Below are 17,441 nucleotides of genomic sequence, written 5' to 3'. Positions count from 1 at the left end.
ATTTTCCTAGATCTCTCTCTCCCTCTCCCTCTCAGGTCAAACTCCTCTCTTGGCTTTGTCTTATTTCTTTTTCTCCGACGGTCCTCTCCATCGAGTGCCTTAATGGTACTTCCACCACCGACGAGTGGACTAGTGATTATTCAAGTCATTCTGGGCAGATCCGAGGTCGATTCCTTCATCTTCAATGGCCCCTACTCTTGATGTTGGTGGTGGATCGAGTTTGGTGGCTGTGAATCGTGGGTTAAGGACATGCAGCAGTGGTGGGTTGTTGTGGGCTTGGTGGGTCAAGCCGTGGGTTGCTATAAATCTGGTTTTGGTTGGGTTCATGACTTTTGGCTGATTTGGGTTGCTGGGTTATGATGTGGTGGTGGTTGGCGGTGGTGTGGTTTTCTAGGTAGATCTGGGTTTTTTGGGTCTGGATCGGCTACTGCTACGGCTTTTGCTGTGTTGTAATTATGAACAAGGGTCATAATAATCTTTGTACCACCACATCTAAGATGGGATCGCAATTCGCAAGTAGTAGTGAACACGTCGTTGACCCTTGTAAAAGGGACGGATGAAGATTGAAGGGAGAGAGTGAGTTCAGTGAAGTTGATGTTGGAAGATTAGATGAAATTTAATATATAATATACTAAACTTTCCTTTTTATAATATCTTTGAAATAAACTAGGTTTTGTTTGAGTTTTTGGGTTTTTGAGTGTTTGAGATTTCCAGGTTTTCTTTGATTTTATGATTTTGGGTATGAATCTTTAGGGAAGAACGAGAAAAACTAATGGGTTTTCAACATGGGTCTTTCAGCATTGGTCTTTGTTCTCTTCTTAAATTTTATTGCATTATTGATTTGATTTTAAGTGGGAAAGGAAGTTGATTCAATGGGTTTAATTTTGAATTCGTGTTCTTGGGTTTTATTTTCTGGATTTGTGTTCTTGTGTTCATAGGCATTTGATTTTATTGTTTTTAATCCTAATTTTTTTTTTTTTTTTTATAGTTAAAATTGACAAATTATTTAAAATAAAAATTAGATGCTGAAGTGGCATTTTTTATAATATTTTAATTCCTCCGGCTGCCACCTTAGCTATTTCCATCGGTTGACTGACAGAAAGGACAAAAATAACACGCGTTAATTGGTTTAGGGACTAAAAATGGTAAAATTAAAATGTAGGAACCAAAATGGAAAAAAGCAAAAATGTAGGGACTAAAAATGCATTTACGCCTATTTTATTTGTTAGTATTTGTGTTACTTTATATTTTCAAAAGACTTTGAAAATTTTCAAGATGAAACAAGTCTTAAAACACAAACTCACACCCTTTATCAAAGATACAATCTACACAAAATATTTTAATAATTATTAACTTTTCTTTTTATTAAAAAAAAAAACCAATGCTTAATTAGCCATTTTAGTTGAAGCAGAACATGTAGGATAATCCTTTCTTTCTTTTCATTCTTCCTATATATTCTGTTTAAGTTGCTAATTTTGCCCTAGATAGGGCATATACAGAGCACTTAGTTGGGTATATGAACAATCAATTTGATAGTGCGGCTATTCAAGCATGGGTGTCCAATCGCAATATGCAGAGTTTAGAGAAGATATATAAGTTGTATGGGACAGAAACTTTATATATGTTCTAGTCTACCAAGACTAGTAAATATGTTCTGTCATAAAATTAAAAAAAAAAAAAAAAAAAAAAATGAAAGACCAGTAAATATGTTCTAGTTGGTAGTTTTTGTTTTTGTTTTGTTTTTTGTTTTTTTTTGTTTTTGTTTTTGTTTTTTTTTTTTGGTTTTAATGTGAATGTTCTAACTAGTTGGTAGTTTATTGAAGAAGGTATGGTCCTCGGCGACCACAATGACCATTGACATTTGAGATAATGTAAACAAAAAAAAAACTATCTAATACGCAATATTCAATAATGGGTCCATTAGGGTACATATAAACCATCTATTTTAGAAAAAAATTTATTGAAAATTGAAAAAACTATTAAACCAATTAGTTACTTTTTCATTTTTTCATAATTAAAAAAAAAAAAGATTTATTAACATATATCTTTAGAGCATATGTTAGTAAAACCCTTCAATAATTAAGAAAAGTGTACATAGCCCTTATTGCTCTTGTACTAGTCCATGAAACGTTCAGTGCAAATGATCATTACTGTCCCCCTTCTTCCTGTGGCAATATCCCCAACATAAGCTTTCCTTTTCGATTGAAGAACGAGCCAGAAATTTGCGGGGACTCAAGGTATGAACTGTCATGTGAGAACAATCGAACGGTGTTACACTTATTTGCTGGAAAATACTACGTACAAAAAATCAATTACCATAACTACATAATCAGGGTTGCAGACTCTGGTATACACAATGACAATTACTTCTCCACCACCCCGGGTTATTCTTTATATCGCTATAATTTCAGTAATCGATATTACTCTACATATACCACGTATGGGAATTCTGAACTATCAAGGAATGTGGTTTTCATGGACACTTCTACTTGCATTCACAACTCTTCTAATTATATTTCTCCTTCCATGAGGTATAGATATGTTAAAGTTGGTACAACGAGTGCAACCGAAGTGGCGGACTCGTGCCGAGTAGAGAAGATAACTCGGACATCGTGGCCAAGAATGAATTGGTATATGGTTTTGAGATTTCATGGCTTCAAGGTAATTGTCAAAGCTTTTGCGGAAGAAAGTTATGCTACCTCGATGACACGAACCATGTTCAATGCTGGATCCGTGGTGGGTAAATAATGCGATAAAGGCCATATATAGCACTTTTCCTTTTCCAAAAAGCTTTTGCCCGCAACATGGAATATATAAATATATATGCGCAGGTAAGGTCGGATAATATCCAATAGAACTATGAAAATAGAATTAATTGCACGAATTGTTTTTGGATTTTTTTTTTTTTTCAACAACGTTATTTCACAAGTTGTACTTCTTGATGATGACACAAGTGGAGGGGAATAAAAGTAACCATATGCTTGATCTCCAACTTTTACCCCATCATTTAGATCTTAGAAACTGTGAGAAAACAAAACTCAAGCCAAGTTGAAGCTAAAATTACTACCAAAAATTATCTGAAGTACTGAATATATATATAAACACACCTTGCGATATATATAGAATGTGAACCACAGAGTCGTTGATGCATGAGATTATTTCTCATCTACCATGTATAGAGGTGTAGGCTTGATCACGAGAGAAAAAATTTAACCTTGGCACAATTGATAATGTTGAAAGTTTCGCTGTTTAGGTACAGTTTCAATCTGGCCTTTAACTTCTTTTGATTTTAATGGATTTTCTTTTTCCTTTCAGCTTTGTATTATGTTCTTGTTGGGATCTGGGGTTATCCGTACTACCTCATCAGTAAGAACTTCCTACTTTCCTCTTTCTTTTTGCAAGATCATTTCTTTCAGAACGAAGGATGAAGAACAACTGGCCAACCTTTACGCAATTCTCTTTATAGTTCAAATCAGTGTGAATTTAAATTTAGTCCTATTGTTTGAAAAGTTTCAATTAGAGTCCTACATTTTTAAAATTGTTTCAATTTGTCCCTCAAAAAGATCATTGTCAACTAAAAGTTCTGAAAAATCAAATAAATTGCGCATAGAAACCCGTCACACATCAACACAAAGTGATATTTTATTACCACAAAAAAAAAAAAAAAAAAAAAAAAAAAAAACCCTTCACAAAATGATCAGATTGTCTTTAGATTGTATTTATTTGTTAGGATTATTTAAAATAATTTTGAAAGTTCTTTTGTGCTAAATGTTTTATATAATTCACATGGAAGCATTTGTGATATCTATATATATTCGTTTTAAATATAACTTAGATGAATTTGCTTTAGTTTTTGTTAATAATAATTCAATGAGGGGGCAGAGTGAATTGATTTAAAAAGTTTTTATTGTTTCAATTTCAATTTTAAATTTTTATATTTAATTTGAAACCAAACCCAAAAATAGGAGAAATTATGTAAGTTATCATAAATAATTTAGTAGTGGAGACAAGATAAAGATACTACACTTGAAACAAAGCCTATTTGTGCTTAATAAAAAGAATTTAGCATGCAGTGATACACCTTGCAGCAAAAAGAAGTTGAAGTAACTAGTTGATAACAGTGTAGCGACATCACTCGTTTCTTATGGGTTTTTTGATGATGATCCTGCAGTGATACATCTTGCAGTAAAATTTTTATTTGGGACTCCATTTGTGGTTGCATTTTTAATATATAAATGGCGTAGGAGGAATTTTTCAATGTATGACACCATTGAAGATTTTTTGCAAAGCCACAATAACCTCGTGCCCATAAGGTACTCTTACTCAAAAATTAAGAAGATGACCAACGGTGTCAGGGAGAAATTGGGAGGAGGTTTTGCCACTGTATTTAAAGGGAAGCTTTGAAGTGGTCATCTTGTAGCTATAAAGATGTTGGATAGGTCCAAAGCTAACGGCCAAGACTTTATTAGTGAAGTTGCAACAATTGGAAGGATTCACCACACAAACGTTGTGCAACTCATTGGCTTTTGTGTAGAGGGACCAAAGCATGCTCTTATATAAGAATTCATGCCTAATGGTTCTCTCGATAAAAACATTTTTTCTCAAGAAGGAAGTATCCCTTAAGTATTAAGAAAATATATGAGATTTCTCTTGAGTAGTTCGTGGGATTGAATATCTACATCAAAGATGTGACATGCAAATTCTATATTTTGATATCAAGCCTTATAACATTCTTCTTGATGAGAACTTCACCCCAAAAGTTTCTGATTTTGGGCTTGCCAAACTTTATCTTCTAGATGATAGCATAGTTTCTTTGACTATTGTAAGAGGAACACCAGGATATATGGCTCCAAAGTTGTACTAAAAGAACATTGGAGGCGTCTCCTATAAAGCTGATGTTTATAGTTTCAGCATGTTATTGTTGGAAATGACAAGCAGAAGAAAGAACGTTAATGCATCTGCAAACCACTCAAGCCAAGTTTACTTTCCAACTTGGGTCTATGACCAAGTTTGCAAGGAAATGACATAGTAATGGAAGATGCCACGGAGGGGGAGAAGGTAACAATTAAGAAGACGATCATAGTTGCATTACGGTCCATACAAATGAAGCCTAGCGATTGACCTTCAATGAATAGAGTTGTAGAAATGCTTGAAGGAGAAGTTGAATGCTCACGAATGCCTTCCAAGCCTTTCTTATCATCACTAGGGGATGAAGGAGACAACTTAAATCCAACTTGCTCATCAATTCAATCAGGTAAATCAAGTCAATCAGCTCAATTTTAAATGCAAAGCATGTGATATGTTAATTAATCGGCTGATTTACATGGGAAAGTTTTAGGAATTTTAGGTATTGGCTAATTCCTCAACAAATTTGCTTGTAATATCTACAAAAGTTTACCTATAATGACACTGTTTTAATGTTATTGTTTTCAATGTCATTTGTAATCATCTGGTGTAATCAAAGATAAAGTCTGATAAATGCTATCACTATGCAAGTATAGAGATTTTTGGTAAAGAGAATTCAAGATCAATCAATTGAAATCAAGTAGTTTAAAAATTTGTTGAACAAAAAGTTGGCCTGAATAAAATATCTAGAGTTTTAAATCCCTTCCCATCACCTTATCAAATTTTGAAAAAGAAAAAAATAATAATGATTTCCAGTTAGTTTAACTAGAAAGAATTTATATTTTCAAATAAGTGACTTAAATTTGAATCTCACTTACGCCAAAACAAATTGATGTCGTTTTATGAATCTATAGTATCTATCATTTTACCACCCAAAAAAAAAAATTAGTATCTATCATTAAAAAATTAGATTAATAAATTCATTTTTGAATTTGGTTCATATCAAGTTTGGGATTTTGGAAAAAGATAAAGAAGTTTCATTTGTTTAATTTTGATGACGCTGTTTCTAGGGAAATCAATAGATATATAGTATGAAATTCCACGAGGAGGAGAAAAAAGAAAGAGAAGAAAAGGTATAGTATAAAACCAATTGAACAAGACAAAGTGGCCAAAATGTTCCCCTATGCCATTGTCATATCTTAAATTTTAAAGGACTCTGTGAAGTTTTAGTCAATGCCATGCACATTATGGGATCTGGTGACATTTTAATGTAACTTTGAGGCATGTTAAAAACCATTTCTTTAAATTAATAATTATCCTACCCTAAGGAGTTTGTCATCCAATTATTTAATAAATAAAAATCACACACACATGTAGGGTCCGTTTATGATCTGCTTATTTTGCTGAAACTAAAAACTTTTTGCTGAAAATACTGTAGATAAAGGTAAAAATTAGTTGAAATAGTACAGTAGAACTCATGAATAGTACCAAAAAGTGCAATGAGACACATGAATAGTATAAAAAATAAACTGAATAGTAAAATAAGTTGGCAAAAATAATATTTGCCAAATGAATACGTAGTACACTACACGCACACGCACGTGTCCTACAATGTCCATAAATTTTATAAAATTAAAAGTGTTTTAGAAAACATGTCCAAAAATTTTCAAAATTATTTTATTTGTTAGTGTTTGTATTACTTTATATTTATCAAAAGACTTTGAAAACCCTTAAGATGAAACAAGTTTTAAAGCACAAACTCACATTCTTTATCACATAAACAATCTACACAAAATATTTTAACAATTATTACCTATGTTTTTAAATTTAAAAAAAAAAAAAAAAAAAAAAAAAAAAAAAAAAAAAAATAATTAGCCAATTCAGTTGAAGTAGAACATGTAGGATAATTCTTTCTTTCTTTTCATGATTCCTATAAATCCTTTTTAAGTTGCTAATTTTTCCCTAGATAATTAGAGCATATACAGAGCACTTAGTTGTATATAAAAACAATCAATTTGACTGGCTATTCAAGTACGGGTGTCCAATTGCAATATGCAAAGTTTAAAGAAAATATATAAGGTGTTATGGGACAGAAGATTTATGTTCAAGTTTACCAAGATTGGTCTAAAAATAAGAAGCTATTATCAGAAGCAGACGTCATAAGTTTAATCTCTCAAAATAGAAATATATTAACAAGACTACTAAATTTGCAAAAAGCAAGTTTTTACATGATGGCATTTCATTTGTTCTACGCAATGGTGAAGATGGTGAGAAGTTTCACTTGCTAGTTGATTGAAAAAGATAAGGTCTTCGGTGACCACAATGATCTTTGACAATAAGCACAAGTAGAGAGTGATTGATTGGAAATTTAGAATTTAGAAATGACCACCATCCAAATGGAAGAGAAAAATTATTTTTTGACTAGAAAAATCAGCATCGCCCTGTAGCTAGTAATTCAGGCCTCTATTTAACTTCGCACATGGTATAATTAATTTGTTTTTATTAGGTGGTGGTATTGTATAGTTATATTAGTAGAAATTGGACTTCGATCTCAATAAATAATTGCATGATGCTATTATAATGGAACTAACTTGTAATCTTTACTTACGCGTGGACATGTTTAATTATAACGGTACTATTGATGTTATATATATCCATTTGATAATCATGTAGACAACATAACATTTTAAAGAATAAAAATGCGAGACGAAAAGAAGAAAAAATACCTTAGAGTTTTGCCAAGAAGTAATGAAACGAAGATATCTAACTTTGGATCTAAAACCCAATAATCAGATGAAGATATAAGATCGAAGCAAATTGACTTCAATTAGAAGTATATAATGGCAGAGAGGCAAATCAACAATATTAGGCTTCAAATGAGAAACCTATCGCTTGACCCACAAAGGTCAAGTTCCAAAGATGTGAATCCGTTCTTAATCGACTAATTATTTGTATTAGATGTCTTTTAGCTTGGGTGATTCCAAGTCAAGCAAGTCCAACTCAATCCTACGATCATGAAGCATTCATTTTAAGTTCAATAAATTCAGAAAAACAATAAATTTCACAATTATTTGAAGTGACAAGTTATTAATGGTGGATGATAAAGTAACAATAATAGGTACATATGAAAATCAATAATAATCATGAAACTCAACAATTGAGAAACTTATTGTAAAATCTATTTTGTTTGTAGCATTATTCTTTTAACTTAGGTGTTTTGTGTTTGTTAAAGTTTAGTTTTATTTCTAACCTTTTCTCAAAAAATTAAAAATCATTTAAATAAGTTTTTTTATTTTTATTTATTTATTTTTTTTTTTAATGGTACATACTAAAACCCACACAAAAAGAAGAACCCCATATTGGCACCCAATCAACTTTCATGAGTGAGTCACGTCCCCCGCAGTTGACCCAATCATACCTCTTGGGACATTTTCATCCATGCAAAACAATATATATATTCAACCCTAAACTAGCATAATATTTAAATGAGATTAAAAAAAAGATTATTCATAGAATCAATGTAGAACACGAAATGAGACCCATTTTAGAAGTGAAAAATCATTTCAGTGTCAAAGACAAAGACTCATCAGAAAAGCAAAAGTGGCACTCAACACACAAGACATCACATAAGGATTAGGGATAGATACATGTACATACACACATGCATTCGTATCTACATTGTTTTCAATAGACACTATATCTACATTTTGGCAGCACTTTCAGCTTGTTCTCAACTTGGTGATTTTCAGATTTGGGGATGAGTTGGATCCGTGAAATATATCAAGATGGTTAAACTAGAGCATTCTACGTGTTTCAAGAGTTCATTGATTGAAATGTACTGAAAATCTGGAGATATAGACAATGCTCATGGAGTATTTGATATAAATATATAGGCCCAGTTAATGTGTACCTTAAAAAACTTTTAATGAGAAATAAAAAAAAAAAAATGTAAAAAAAGTTAATCACTTTTTTCGCTTTCCATAAAAAAATTTCTAGAATAGTTTACTAACATATATATGATTTATATATAAGACAAAACTTAGATATAGTTTTTTAGGTTTTATATATCTTATTGGTTTCTTAATTGAATTTTTTTTCCAAAGGGGCCAAGCTAAATACAATAGAATTCTTAAGTAAAAAAAAAAAAAAAGTTTTATTTTATAAAGTAAAATTAACGTTTTTAATGAATAACTTTAACATAACAAAGTTGTGCCTAACATTTTTTTTTTTTTCATATGAAAATCATTTATAATTGAGTCTAACTAAATTTTATAACAACATCTTTTTTATATATACACAATTTCCTTAAATTTTTATTGGATTTGGTTTATCTCTAGTACTTTTTTAACTGGACATATCCTTTTATTTTAAATATATAATAATAAGGGCTAGTGAATTTTAATCTCCACATTTTATTTAGTTATTGGGTTACATGATAGTCTCTCATTAAAACAAAATGAAATTCTAGTTAAAAAAGTATTGGAGGTAAGCCAAACTAATTTTAATTTATCTTATACACTGGTATTATTTCATATCAATCATTGAAATTCAAGACAATATTCTAAGGAAACAATTTTCACTTATATCTATATTCTTTAGTTCGCATCTTTAAGCCTTTCTAGGGGGTTCAATTAATTTGGGGCAAAAGATTGAGATGTAACTTCCGAATCTTGAATATCAATATTGATTTTCTATGAACTAATTATTTAGTTTTTTTTAGTAAACAGTAATATTTATTAGAACACACACAAAAATAGTAATATTAGTGTTTTAAACCGGGTTTATAATACATTATTTGACTATAGTACAATTACAAAAGGGCCTAACTTTTGTAATTGTAGACGTAATATTGGTGTTTTAAACCGAGTTTATAACACATTATTTAACCAGAGTGCAACTACAAAAAAGGCCTAACCTTTGTAATTATAAATTAGGGTTATAAACAGCAGACACTAAACATACAGAATCAAAGTGGGATAAACATCTTTTTAGTTAATTATTTATTTAATTTAGAAAGAAAGAAAAAAATGTCTGAACAATAAGTGTAAATTAACTACTAAGTAAATACAATGAGATGAAAAATCAAACAATTAAGCAAATCAAAAAACCAAAGACAAATATATTAATTTACAATAAGCAACACTATCATATATATATTTATAACATTCACTCATGAATCAATAACATGGCAACAGGAAATCAACTCTACGGTTAAGTACTAAACAAAAATGTAATGGATTTCAGCAAAAATATAAAATGTAAAGAAATTGACAACCACAAAGTTATTTACAACTTTTTTAATGACATCGGCAGTCAACAACAAATGAAAATCAGCCAAATTTAAATTTCTAAAATACAACAATACAGCTGTAAAGCATAGTAACAAAAGCAGTGGAGGAGACTGATGGCGCGTTCGAGCAGGTGCATGTCCCATAACTTAGATTTGTTTTGGGATTTTTTTTTTTTTAAATAATAATATTTTTTTTTTTTGGTCATTCATCTACGGTGATTTGGGACATGTTAAAAAGGAAAATTTGGTTTTTTTTTTTTTTTTTTAAATTAAATCTAATATTTGGAGAACCGTGGGATGAGAAATAGGGCATTTTTTAGGGGTTTATTTGTACCAATTTATTTTTTATTTTTTTGTGTTTTTTATACTAATTAAGTTGTCTGTGTTTTGTTGGATACTTCAAAAATTTGAGTAGCAATGTTTGAGATCTAAATTTTAGATTTTGAGGGATAAATTTCTGAAATTTGAGGGGGGACGATAAGTAATTTTCTGTGTAAATTATAATTTATCATCTACATTGTTGTATAGTCACAATCCCATATATTCCATACCCATCGCTCTTGAGGGCCATATATATTGCTGTTGTAGTGTTGTGCCGTGTAAGTAGTGATCAAGCTCTAACATTTAAAGTCTTGTTTATCCTCACCTTCTTTCCACAGTTACTTATTTCTTATAAGTTATAATCATGAAGTCTCGTGTGTTGACCCCCTGCTTTTTTCTGTTTACTTAATGCCTGCCATTCATTCCAAGTCATGTTACCTGCCCTGGTGGAAGTCTCGTGTGATATTGATATATGCCTCTGTTTTCTTCTCCTTCTTCTTTCGTTTACAATGACAAGAGTGGAATTTCGGGACATCTTCTCTTATCCCACTTATTCCTTACCGATTCCTGATTATCCCACATCTTTTCTTCTTTCCTGTACACCCTCATGATGCTCAAGATGCTAATAGAAAGACCATTCGTTCTCCTGCTCTTGGCTTTTCTGCTACTGCAGCCAAGCATACTTCAGCTGTCTGAATCCTCAAACAACTTTACAGATCAATTAGCTCTCATTGCCTTCAAAACTGAAATCATTAGTTTTGGCCCGAACAATACCATCTTCTCTGCTGGTAACTGGTCCAAAGCAACTAACTTCTGTGAGTGGTTTGGGGTCTCTTGCAGCCGACGCAGACAAAGAGTCACAGCCTTGAACCTTTCCTACGTGGGTCTCCAAGGCACCATTTCCCCTCATATTGCCAACCTCTCCTTCCTACGCTTACTTGATCTTACTCACAACAGCTTCTATGGTTTTCTTCCTCGTGAGATCGGTCATCTACACCGGTTGAGGAAACTTCGCTTGTCACACAACCTATTGGAAGGTAATATCCCTCCAACTTTACATAATTGCCCCAAGCTTGAATATTTATCTCTTTTAAATAACGAGTTCAATGGTAGCATACCAAAAGATTTGGGCATGTTATCAATGCTTCGGTATTTATATCTTGGTGAGAACCATCTTGTGGGTGAAATTCCATCGTCCATTAGCAATATGTCGTCATTAGAGATCTTGTCTTTGAAGAACAACAGCCTTACTGGTCCAATTCCTTTTGTGATCTTTAACCTCTCTTCTCTAACGTCTTTTGATGTTACGAGAAATCAATTCTCAGGAACCCTTCCAATGGATCTTTGCCACTATTGTCCTAATCTTAAAGGACTGTATATAGACAATAACATATTCAGCGGTCAGCTCCCCTCACAGTTTAATGACTGTAGAGAGATTTTAGAGTTATCTCTGTCATACAACAAGTTTGATGGAAGTATTACAAAAGGTTTTGGGAGTTTAGAAAAGCTTGAACTGCTATATCTTGGAGGTAACAACTTAACTGGAAATATACCTCCTTTCATAAGCAATTTATCGATGTTACAAGCGTTTGCCATTGAAAATAACAACATTAAAGGTAGCACTCCAAGTGATTTATGGCGTCTCCAAAATCTGCAGGAATTGAATCTTCAGAACAATCATCTCACAGGGACAATACCCCAAAATATTTTCAACATTACCTCTCTACAAATGCTCTCCTTGTTAGGAAATTCCTTGTCTGGAAATCTTCTATTTGATACTAGACTTTCTTGCTCTAATATTGCTTATCTATATTTGGGTATCAACAAAATTAGTGGTCCTTTCCCATCATATTTTTCAAATTGTTCCAACCTAGTCCGACTAGATTTGGCCTTTAACTTACTCTCTGGGCCTATACCCAAAAATCTTGGAAACTTAAAATATCTTGAAATACTTAGTATGAGCGGTAATCAGTTGACAGTGGAGCCTGGACATCAAAAACATAGCTTCCTTTCATCTTTAACTAGTTGCAGATTTTTGCAGTTGCTAGCTATATCCGGAAATCCTTTGAATATTGCAATTCCGGATGTCATTGGAAATTTTTCAGATTCAGTTGAAGCCATTTATGCCAGTGAAACCCAACTGAAGGGGAAAATTCCAATGGGAATTGGTTCCTTAAAAAACTTGAACGTCCTTGATTTGAGAGCTAATAGTTTAACCGGAAACATACCATCAACATTTGGGGCATTGGTGAGCTTGCAAAGATTGTTTCTTGACATAAACAAGATTGAAGGATTCATTCCGGAACAACTTTGTCAATTAAAGAACCTGGGAGAATTGTCTCTCTCAAATAACAGAGTCGCTGGATCCATCCCAAATTGCATTGGAAACCTCAGTCTTTTGCAGAGATTAAACCTTAGTTCTAACAGACTGGCATCATCAGTACCATCAAATTTATGGAGCATTGAAAATCTATTGTTTTTAGATTTATCATTGAATTCCCTTAATGGATCTTTGTCTCCAAACCTAATAAAATTGGATGCTATTGCATACATAAATTTATCTCATAACCAACTTACTGGAAAGATTCCTAGTACCATCGGTGCTTTTGAAGAATTGCGTTACCTTGATTTGTCAAAGAACTCATTTCAAGGAGATATTCCACAATCTTTCACCCACTTGAAGGGATTGGATCTGCTAGACCTCTCAAACAATAATCTCTCTGGTGAAATTCCCAAGTCTCTTGAGGCACTTCCATTTCTCAAGTATTTGAACTTGTCCTTTAATAAGCTATCAGGAGAGATTCCATCCGGTGGGCCTTTTGCAAACTTCCATATGGAATCATTTATAGGTAATGAAGCACTTTGTGGGAATCCAAATTTTGGAGTTCCACCTTGCACAAGTCCAACTTCTCAAGGATCAACGATGAAACAAGTTTTTCTCAGATGTATTGTTCCTGTCATTGCATCAATTATAATCTTTGCAGCACTAGTCATTATGCTGAGAAGACATCCACAACGTAACATGCAGATTCTAGGTTTACCTATCACATTGCCTACTGTGGATCATAGGATGATATCATACCTAGAGCTTTGTCGTGGAACAAACAACTTTAGTGAAAGTAACTTGCTTGGAACTGGAGGTTCTGGTTCTGTGTACAAGGGTATATTGTCTGATGGGACTATTGTTGCTGTCAAAGTTCTAAACCTTCAATTGGAGAGTGCTTTTAGAAGTTTTGATGCTGAATGCAAGGTGTTAAGGGAAATCCGGCACAGGAATCTAGTTAAAGTCATTAGTACATGCACCAACCTTGAGTTTAGAGCTTTACTACTGCAGTACATGTCAAACGGTAGCCTCGAAAATTGGTTATACTCTCACAACTACTGCTTGAATCTTGTTCAAAGAGTAAACATTATGGTTGATGTTGCATCAGCATTGGAATATCTCCACAATGGTAATGATAAATCAGAATCTGTGGTGCATTGTGATTTGAAGCCTAGCAATATCCTTTTGGATGAAGACATGGTTGCACATGTGGGTGACTTTGGAATTGCAAAGATTTTAGTCAATGCAACACAAACCAAAACCCTTGGTACACTTGGCTATATTGCACCAGGTACACAAATTCACCTCTGTCTAATTTATTGCTAGGCTAATTACGAGAATAACATTAATAGTATCAAGCTAATTTTAGGAATATAGTTTTTATCAGCGCAATTTTGTAGTTGTGATAGATTCATATGAATATACACTAAAATCATTTACACTAAGGAATGCTGGGTTCAATGGATAGTTAATTGATTTCTTGTTTGTTTCTCTTATGCACCGGTTACTAAGTGTAATTGTTCTACAAAATAATATATATATTTTTTATTTATAATTGTATTAAGACCATTGTTTATGAGTCAAGTTCACTAGTCTCATATGAAATAATTTAATAGGATCAATTAGTGTGCATTCCAATATGGTCTCGTTAATGAAACCAAGTTATCAATTTGGCTTGCCTTATGCCCACTTATAGGATAATTAGTAATAGAGTAGATATTAACACGCAGCCTTAACGTGATGGTCACTCTATAAGTACAAAGTTCTTGTAAGGTGAGGGGGACAAGTTTTCAGGAGGGAGTTTTATATACATATAATAGAGTAGATAAAAACATGAAACTATTGATAAATTTTTTTTCCACTTAGGTAACCAACTTTAAATTTTTTGGCATAGGAGATTCATTTTCACTTTCTCATAACTCAAAGCAAAATGTTCTTTCTCTAAACGAAGCTTTCTCTTTTTACTTTCCTTGTTTAATGGCTAGCAATTTGATTTTATGAACAAACTCCACCTAAAACGTGGAGTTTTATTAATGGTTCTCACTTTTATTTGCTTTGTTATTGTCCAAAATAATATAAATGAATAATAGAGATGGATAGAAGTTCAATTAACATGATTTCAAAATTTTGAAACTTTAATTGACAAAATTATAAATTTAGGATATAATCTAAAATATATGGTCTAAGCTTTGGGCCTTTAAAAATAAATTTCCTAAAAAAAAGTAACGCTGCTCTTGTTATGTGTTAAGCCTGATAAATACTCCCAAAACAAAGGTAAATTGTATGGACACAATGGCAGTGGACACACTAAGAATTGCAATTTGCAAGCATGGAGGGTATTGACTCAACGGTAAGGGTGTGTTTGTTTGGGGTTAAATAAGGTAGATGGAAAACTTTGGAGAGAAAATGAGAAGGACAAATTTTTTGGAGGGTGTTTAGTTAAGAGGGGGAGAGGGGAAAATGGTGGTGGGACCCACCAAAAAGTTCTCTCTCTAAAATGGAGAGAAAACTTAGTGGGGGAAAATCTTATAGGTGGAGGACAAAAATGCTCATGTGCAAGTTGCACATGGGCTTCTTTAGTATGTTTTTATTTTTTATTATTTTTTTTAATTCCAATTTTAATAAGTTGTTAAGTGTCTCATTCTAGATTTTTTTTTTTTTTTTTTTTTTTTTTTTGGTTTAGACGTGATTTTATTTATTTATTTTACACATGATTTTTTTTTAAAAATAAATTTGGGTGATTGTATTTTTTTTTTGGTTGTTTGTCACTTTTTTGTTTCAATTGGGCATCATTCTTTTACAAAGGTATATGAGTAAATTTATATAAACTTACTTTTCATCACTTCACTTTTTTACTCTCAATCAAACAAAAAAGAAGGAAATTAAAATCATTTCTATCCTTCCGCTTTTCCATTCTCTCATCATTTTCTATTCTTCCACTTTTCCACTCCTTCAACCAAACGGACCCTAAGAGAGATTTGTCAAAATACAATCTCATGGTAGATTTGTTAAAATATATATTTAATAAAAAAATATTGAGTAGTGTATTATTACTTATATTACAACTTGAGTAATTTAGCCTAATTCGTATTAAAAGCTTAGATTTGTAAAGTATTTTTGTTTTATAAGCATGTGAATCACTAACTTAGAGACTTTTTGACAAATGTGAGTATGACAGAGTATGGTTCGGAAGGGAGAGTATCCACCAAATGTGACATTTATAGTTATGGGATAATATTGTTGGAGATGATCACAAGAATGAAACCCACTGCTGAAATGTTTGTTGGAGAACTGAGTATGAGGCAATGGATTGCATCACTGGACAAAATGGAAGTCGTTGACCATGGTTTACTTAGGATTGAAGATGGAAGAGATGTGGCTGTCACGCAAACTACTCTTTCATCTATCTTAGAATTAGGCTTGTGGTGCTCTGAAGAGTTACCAGATGCAAGAGCTGACATCAAAGACGTGGTGGCCAAGGTTAACAAAATCAAATTGACACTTCTTGCAAACATAATTAGTGTCTGATAATTGTGTTGCGGCTCAAGTTCCGTGTGTGTGTGTGTGAGTGAACGTAGCTGCATTGTTAAAGCTTGCTTTCTTGAATGTCTTTTTCATTTCTCTTCTTTATTTTTTTGCGGTGTAATTTTGTGGCCCTGGTTTAGTCTGTCTTTATTACGTAAGCTACTTATAACTAGTATGTTATTTCTTATATGTTGTTCATGTCTTTTTTTTATCCATATGTGGATATACCCAACAAGCAATTCATTTTTATAATCCTATATTGTGGAGAAGCAGTATTGGTACAACTGAGATATAGAGTTGTATATGGCTAACCTTATTTTTTTAATGACTAATCCTATTTTAGAAATTATTCGGTAAAGTAACACTAATTTAAACTTAACTTGCAAAATAACATTTTCTTTAAACTCCTTTTTTTTTTTTGAGAAACGAGTTAAAGCACTCCGTTATGCTGACATATATAGCTTATATATGATGTGGAATTGCCTTTTCTAAAGGTGATATTTTTAGGACAATGTTCGGTTACAAACTTGGTTGGTTACAATTTCCACAAAAAAAAAAAAAAAAAAAAAAAAATTAAAAATAACATGGTTACATATGTTAAAAATATAACTATTAAATTGCATGTTTTTTATGTTCTTAATATACATATCAAATTTTATGTCAATCAAATATTATTCACTGTTCAATCTATAAACTTATTTTTTAAGTATAATTTTAAACTACAAAAACTTAAAATTTAAATATTTAATTGATAATATGATAATTGATTTTTGATATTTTAAAAATATTTTAAGTATGAAAGATATTAAAATAAAATGTTATTTAATGGTGAATTTATCAAAATTCATATTTAATAAAAAGATATTAAGTGGAGTTGCAGGGCTATAGCCACAACCAAGTTGGTAGAAAAACTGTCTTTAAATTTTATTTCTTAACCGTTGTAACTTGTAGCCACCCAATTTCTTACGAAAGGATATGGGCACATTAATATGCAAAGGAAAAGACCGAATAATGTAACATTTGACAATGGCAAAAGAAAACGACAGTTCACAGTGGTAAGCCCCGTAAACGGAAGGAAACCAAGAATGGTTTCCAACAAAAAAAAAAGCCTATGAATGCAACCAAATATGGCCGACG

The 17,441-nt window shown here is 32.1% G+C and overlaps 1 protein-coding gene and 1 pseudogene across 1 annotated transcript; both read left to right on the top strand.

The window, feature by feature from the left end:
• Positions 1-184: 184 nt before the first annotated feature.
• LOC115984890 lies at positions 185-5,283 on the top strand (annotated as a pseudogene).
• Positions 5,284-10,904: 5,621 nt separating this feature from the next.
• Positions 10,905-16,502, top strand: LOC115984167 (probable LRR receptor-like serine/threonine-protein kinase At3g47570). The gene is made up of 2 exons (XM_031107094.1): positions 10,905-14,070; positions 15,958-16,502. Exons 1-2 carry the CDS (start codon positions 11,064-11,066, stop codon positions 16,305-16,307), a joined length of 3,357 nt encoding a protein of 1,118 aa, XP_030962954.1. The 5' UTR covers positions 10,905-11,063; the 3' UTR covers positions 16,308-16,502.
• Positions 16,503-17,441: the final 939 nt, after the last annotated feature.

The sequence above is a fragment of the Quercus lobata genome, chromosome 4, assembly GCF_001633185.2.
Source record: "Quercus lobata isolate SW786 chromosome 4, ValleyOak3.0 Primary Assembly, whole genome shotgun sequence".
Classification (NCBI taxonomy): Eukaryota; Viridiplantae; Streptophyta; class Magnoliopsida; order Fagales; family Fagaceae; genus Quercus; species Quercus lobata.
The sequence above is the reverse complement of the archived record's forward strand: the minus strand, read 5'-3'. Positions and strand labels throughout refer to the sequence as shown.

Coding starts and splice junctions, on each gene's coding strand:
- LOC115984167 (XM_031107094.1), top strand. CDS start 11,064: ATGATGCTCAAGATGCTAATAGAAAGACCATTCGTTCTCCTGCTCTTG. Junction 14,071..15,957: donor ACTTGGCTATATTGCACCAG/GTACACAAATTC, acceptor TGAGTATGACAG/AGTATGGTTCGGAAGGGAGA.